Raw genomic sequence first — 6,464 nt, 5'->3', positions numbered from 1 at the left:
AGGGCCTTGAGACAGAATACAAGCTTCTTTCCTACACTGCGTAATGAGACACAAGATCCTTTAGGGGGAAGTTTTTCCTGAAAAGTGTTGAAAATTTAATATAATTTTTCTGATAAAGTAGCTTGTGTTCCTCCAATAGAACAGTCCAAAAACTGGAGGTCCCTGACCAATGTTGTGTGAGCAGCTGAGAAGCACAACAGGGATCTTTATGGCAGAAACAGCATTGCCCCCATACCTAGCAAATGCCAGATTCCACTAACCCCTTGCTCCAAGACAGATTTTAGGTTAAACCTCTACAGGAGTTCCTTGGAAAGAATGCACAATTATCAGTTGCAAGACTAAGGGAAGACATTAATGACTTGTTTGTTCCCAGAGTTTCCTTGATCCATGAGGCAATGTTCTCAGAAAGTAAATCAAGTCTCACGCCAGTTTGTGATTGATGGGACAGAAGTCAAAGACTGGAATTACGTTTGCACACATCACAGACAATCCTGGTAATCACCATCTGATGTTACTGGTGCCCAGAGGGTCCCAAGGGCTGTGTGACTGCAGAGAGCTCTGAGCAAAACAGGGAAATGCATTGTTCTTGTTGCTATGAGTTTGAAGAACTCTGCTCAGCCATGCAATGGTTTGGGGCTCTTTAATTATTAGTAATACCCAGCACACACCACGCAATTTACATGTGCAAGTGCCACATCTCTGCACTTGAGTACTGCACAGCCTGCCCACTTCACCAGGACCAGAAAAAGAGCCTGCTGCCAAAGGGAGAGGGCTTCAGCTCCCCTTCAGTGGGTGGGTTTGGCTCTGGTCTGGGTCTAGAGTGATAGGCATTCTCAGGCAGAGGACGGTCTGTCTTCACCTTCGTAACCTGGAAAGAAATGCAAAGAAGTGACACAACTTCTCACAGCATTTAATAGCCAGGTTGAGTCAGAACTTCAAGGAAGAACTACCAAGAAGAACCAAACAATAGTAAGGACATATTGTTCAGCTGATGAGAGCCCCTCAATACTTCTAAGAGAAGGTGTTTCATCACAACTATAGAGTAGCTCCATGTGAGCATGAACTTCATTCCTAAAGGAGAAGCCTCTACACCAGGAAAAGCAAAAAGCAAGAATTCAGTTGTCTAAGAAAAACACAAGTCTTCTGGAAAAGCAACCCTGAAAAATGCTGCCAGCCTTGACTTCTGTTATCCCACAAACTTCCAGCACCAGGTTCACAAATCATCAGGCCAAGAGATGCTGGAGACCTGCTCTGGACAAAGCATGCATAAAGGAGGGAGAGCAGGATCCATCTGTCTGCCCAAAAGGATAAGGAGTTACCTTGGAGAGGTCTCCCAGGTCAGGCCTCACCCAGCCCAGCTTGTCCAGCACGCAGGAGTCGAAGGCCGCCTGCTGCTTGCGGCAGCGGCGCAGCTCCTGCTGGTTGGTGTAGTCGATGCACGTCCAGTACGCGGTGAAGGGCTCGGCACAGTGCGTCCGGATGCTCCTGGGGACACCACAGGCACAAACCCCTCAGCAAGCACCACTCAGAGCTCTTCTCATTCCGACCTCAGCTCGGGATAAAGTGGGTTTTGCAGCTTTAAGTTCTCAGGAACATCTAAACCTTAAGTCAAGTCAGTATTTGATACAAATACCTGTGAAATTTCCATAGCTGCACCTACAATTAATGACAGTAATGACTTAATTGATATGTGGAGAAATTTTTTGCTGGGTAGATGCTCACAGCTCCTCCACAGGACATCTTTGTTTTGCCAAATAATTTAGTTACATTATATGGTGCTCTAATACTTCCAAATAATTTTGTGTCTAAAGCTCAAAAAGCCATGCTTAGAACAGAGGTTTTAGCTGCTACACTGGAAGCGGACATGCCTTGAGATAATTAAATTAGGTCTTTTATAAACAGCTCTGGCACATGCCTTGGATCTACATGTTTGGTCAGGAGAGGCAGGTGGTGCACCTGCTCAAGCTTTCTCAGTAGTTCACCTGTGAGACAGGGAGGACAGACAATGCAATGCTCAGGTTGGTTTCTTGGAGTTCAACACACAGCTGCAAGGTGCAGCAGCCTCACATCACTGCCCTGAGTTCCCAACAAAAACCCCAGGCCATTTGCTCTGGAGCAAAGGCAAAAGAGCTTCAAGTGACAGGATAAATTAATGTATAAATAAGCAAGACAAAACACATGGGCTCTATCCCCAGGAGTCGAAGTTTAAGAAGCAAGTATAAAAGTTTTGAAGGCAGTGATGGGAGCAGCATTTTTAATTGGAACTACAGAATAGTCTGGGCTAGCAGGAACCTTTAATTTCATCTCATTCCACACCCTGCCATGGACAGGGGACAACTTCCACTATCCCAGATTGCTCCAAGCCACATCCAACCTGGCCTTGGACACTTCCAGGGATGGGGCAGGCACAGCTTCTCTGGGTAACCTGTACCAGGGCCTCACCACCCTCACACTCCTTTCTAATACCTAATCTAAACCTGCCCTCTGTCAGTGTGAAGCCATCCCGCCTTGTTCTGTCACATCATACCGTTGTCACAAGTCCCTCTCCAGCTCTCTTGTAGTCCCTGCTGCTATTGAAAGTATCAGCACTAAGATCACCCCAGAGCCTTCTCTTCCCGAGGCTGAAGAGCCGCAGCTCTCGCAGCCTGTCTCCACAGCAGAGGTGCTCTGCTGGAAGGAGTGACCGCCAGCGCTCGAATGACACTGCCGGGCACGGGCCCGCAGCACCGTCACCTCCAGGCCCGTGGGGCTGCGGCGGCACCTCCCGGCCGGGGGCCGCTCACCTGAAGAAGTCGAGGGCGCACTGGTTCACCTGCCGGCCCTCCCTCAGACACTTGCGCGGGTCCTTCTCCTCCCAGCGGCACAGCATGAACTCCTTGTTGGGCCGGTCGCACTGCGAGCCGTAGTGGTGCGCCGCGGCCTTCAGCACGGAGGAGCTCACCGCCACCTGCGGCGGGGCACAGCGGCCGTGAGGGCGGGCGGGGAAGGAAGAGCAGGGTGGGGAAGGTCCCGCCGGCCCTCACGCACTCACCTCCGGCACATCGAGCTCCTCGAGCGGGGGCACCCGCAGCACCCCGGGCATGGCGGCTCTCCTTGAGCGCCCTCAGCGCCCGCCCCGCCCCGCGCACGCGCCGCGCGGGGGGGCGGGGCCAGGGCGGGGGCCAGGGCGGGGGGCGGGGCCGTTGCCGCGGTGACCGGGACGCGCCGTCGAAGCCGCCATGGAGCTGGCGGGGGACCGGTACCTGGGGGGCATCGTGCGCGGCAGGTGGGGCCGGGGGACAACGGGGGCACCGGGAAGGAGCACGGGGGGTGCTGGGGACGGGTGGAAGCGGAGGGTCCGGGAAAGGGCAGAGAGGAGCACGGGGACACAGAGTGCGCAGCGGGGTTCGCAGGGGACACGTGGGACCGGGAGGCCCGACGGGGTAGCCGAGGGGGTGCAGGGAGGGCAGGGGAGTCGCGGGCTTTGCGGGTGAGCCGTGGGGGCAAGGCGGGCTGCTGGGGCACCGGGGGACGCGGGGCTGCCACCATCCACCCCCTCCATCTCTTCCAGGATGGAAGGGTTCGGCCGCTACACGCTGCCGTCGGGCGCCGAGTACCGGGGCTCGCTGTGGGACGGGATGTTCCACGGGAAGGGCGAGCTGCAGCGCCCCAGGGGCGGCGGACAGCGGGCGCTCTGGATCCGCGGGGTGCCCACGCAGGTACGGCCGGCTCTTCACCCCGAGGGGGCTCCGCTGGCAGAGACCCCGCCGCCAGGGAGGTTTGGAGGTGAAATACGTGGATTTCCGAGCCAAGCGGTGTTTGAGCCCTCGGGGTGGGGGGAGGCTGCTGGCGGCCGGGCACCACGGGCAAGATTCCCGACAAAAGCCGAGCGGAGCCGCGCTGGCCCTGCCGGTGCAACCTGGCCTTGGCGTTCCGTCCATCCATCATGTTTATTAACTCTGCACTCAAACGTGTTTTGCAGGGAAAGTACACTTTTGCAGATGGTCTCGAATATGACGAGGAAAAATGGCGTTACTGCGATGGCTACGACAGAAGATTTTATACAGAAATCTGTTCTGGTTTTAAACCACCAGGTACTAAATTGCGTTTGCAATCCTGAGAGTCTGGAAGGAATTAAACTAACAACTTTGCTTAAGAAAGATTAATTCATCTACATGAGTAACATGGAGCAGAAATGCTCTGGCTAATTTCATAGAACCCTACAATGCTGCCAGAAGAATGTGGACACCACCTTCCACCAGCAGAGCCTGGGATGCAGCTCTGCATCCACAGCGGGTCTCTCAGAGCGATGACCTGCAGGACAGGGCTTTATTATCCACAGATTTTGACATCCTGATTAACCCTTCTGTACCTTTCACCCTCGCTGCATCAGCAGGGTGCTTTTGATACACACAAGCTGAGCAAAAGCAATTAGTTTGCATCCAGGATGCCGAAGGAAGTTTCAAACATCTGCCTCATGTAGCTTTTTAGTAGATACCGAAACAGACCTTTGTGTTCAGTCTATGTTTTTGATAAAGGCTTTTATAACGTTGCTATTTATTGTAGGCAAAAGATGGGTTTATAAGGAAAAAAAGTGAGTGAAGTCTGTAACATAATACACACAATACAGAGAATATTTTAGTGATGACATGGAGTTCTGTGAAGCCAGCGAATCTCTCCTGGCCCCATTTTGGATTTTAGGGTTGGACTTGTAATGTTAACTTGGTGGGCTGAATCACAGGACTGTGAAAGAGGAAACCTAAGTGATCACTTTTTATCACACAGTCTTGCGTGTGCATTTTTCCATTTTCATTTTCCTTATCTGCAAAATTGATGAAATGTTTTACAGAATTTACTGTGAGGTAACTGGGTTGTTTTTATAGCAAAGGCCATGGAGATGTATGTAAGTTATCTTGAACAAAGGCATAAATTTAAAAAAAAAAAAAAATCAAACCTTGTTTTTCCCCTTCAGGCATTCCTCAACTTACAAATCTGGATCCTCCCAAAATAATCCCAGAAGGTTGTTATGACTGTGGGGATGGATTCTATAACCCCAAAACCAGAGTAGTTGTTGACTACAAACGCAAGTTTCTGAGAAATACAGGTATGATTTAACTTCTTCTGCAAGGTAAACTAAGAAGAGTTTATTTCTCATATCTTCTAGGTTGCCTGATTAAAGCCAAAATATAAACAACTCCATGACTTAGTTCTATTATCACTGAGCTAAAATATCTTTAACTTATTTATTTTATCAGTGATTTATGTATCCCCAGAGCTGCACAAATCATATTTTGCAAAATTACAATGAAGTATTCCCAAGCACATATGGATAAATATATTTTATTACCTTTTGGTATGTTAATCTCAGAAAAATCTTCAGTCTCTTCTGTCATGATCTCAAGCAAGGGAGTGGTTGTGAGGGGCACATCACTGATCCTGAAAGCTGAAAAGCTCCGTGTTGAGAACCAGCAAAGTGCTTAAGCATGTGCTTATCTCTACATGTTGGAATAGTCCAGTTTCTTAAAATGAGTCTGGGTCTTACCTTCCTGAACAGGAAATCTTCACCTTGGAGAGCTGTGTTTGGAGTAGAGCCTGGCTCTACATGGCTAAGTCCTCAAATTAATAAGCCTTGGGGAAAATTAGTTCTCACCAAGCCAAAAGAGAAACTTTTCAAATTAAAAGCCATAGAAAATTCCCAAACAGTTGACACTGGGATAACTAAAAAAATGCAATCTGACCTGAAAAAAACCCTACTTTGTGTTCTGGCTGCTTAAAGTTGTGTTTATCACCTTTTCAGTGCAGAGGGTTTTAAAATGAAACTGATTTCTGAAAGAAACCACCTACCCTGCTTTTTGGGTTTCTTTTTCCCCTTCAAATGTCCAAATTGCAAAACCTCTTTTTTTTCTAAGAAACAGAACATTTCATTTTCAGTGTGCTACAGTTTAACAATTTTGTTGCTTGGAAACTCCGTTTTTCAGCAAATTTACTATTTGTTGTAAAAAAATTCTGCTCTGCTCTACTTTCAAGAGCTTTTGTGAGTGTGCACTGTGATATTGGAGGAGGGAAGTGGGGGGGGGTTAAATGAATTGGAGATACCATCTGCTATAAAATATACCCTGTGATACATGGCCTGTTTTATAAACGTTGAATAAAAACTGATCTAGATTATTACAAGTGGCATTGATCCAAAATACTGGAATGCAGTGGGCCTACTGATGAGGAAGATAAGCAACATGCTTTCCAAAAACACAGGAACCTACACAGATTAGTACAGGAGGGAACGCCTTGGAATTCAATTTATTGTTTTTTAATCTGTTCTTTGAACTCATTGTCCTTTATGACATTTATCTCAAACCCTACAAATTATATCAATCAATATTGGCCCAGCAGCCCGGCACAGCGTGCGGCCTGACAGAGCTGTGGAGATGGGCTTTGTGTGGCCCTTCCAGCCAGGGCCTGGACACAAAGTTAAAGTTGTTGATGTG

The 6,464-nt window shown here is 48.9% G+C and overlaps 2 protein-coding genes across 2 annotated transcripts in view; one reads left to right on the top strand and one right to left on the bottom strand.

Moving 5' to 3' along the window:
* Nucleotides 1-621: 621 nt before the first annotated feature.
* Nucleotides 622-3,133, bottom strand: NDUFA8 (NADH:ubiquinone oxidoreductase subunit A8). Its single transcript, XM_015645248.2, has 4 exons — nt 3,032-3,133; nt 2,784-2,947; nt 1,320-1,485; nt 622-868 (listed from the first exon to the last, which is right to left on the bottom strand). Exons 1-4 carry the CDS (start codon nt 3,080-3,082, stop codon nt 731-733), a joined length of 519 nt encoding a protein of 172 aa, XP_015500734.1. The 5' UTR covers nt 3,083-3,133; the 3' UTR covers nt 622-730.
* Nucleotides 3,134-3,194: 61 nt separating this feature from the next.
* MORN5 (MORN repeat containing 5) overlaps nt 3,195-6,464 on the top strand; it is a 14,469-nt gene continuing 11,199 nt past the window's right edge. Inside the window, exons 1-4 of the mRNA XM_015645141.2 lie at nt 3,195-3,265; nt 3,551-3,698; nt 3,962-4,073; nt 4,952-5,083. Coding sequence (XP_015500627.1) covers nt 3,219-3,265; nt 3,551-3,698; nt 3,962-4,073; nt 4,952-5,083 — 439 coding nt within the window. The 5' untranslated portion in view covers nt 3,195-3,218. The remainder of the gene's footprint in view (nt 3,266-3,550; nt 3,699-3,961; nt 4,074-4,951; nt 5,084-6,464) is intronic.

This window comes from Parus major, chromosome 17, assembly GCF_001522545.3.
Source record: "Parus major isolate Abel chromosome 17, Parus_major1.1, whole genome shotgun sequence".
NCBI lineage: Eukaryota > Metazoa > Chordata > Aves > Passeriformes > Paridae > Parus > Parus major.
The sequence above is the reverse complement of the archived record's forward strand: the minus strand, read 5'-3'. Positions and strand labels throughout refer to the sequence as shown.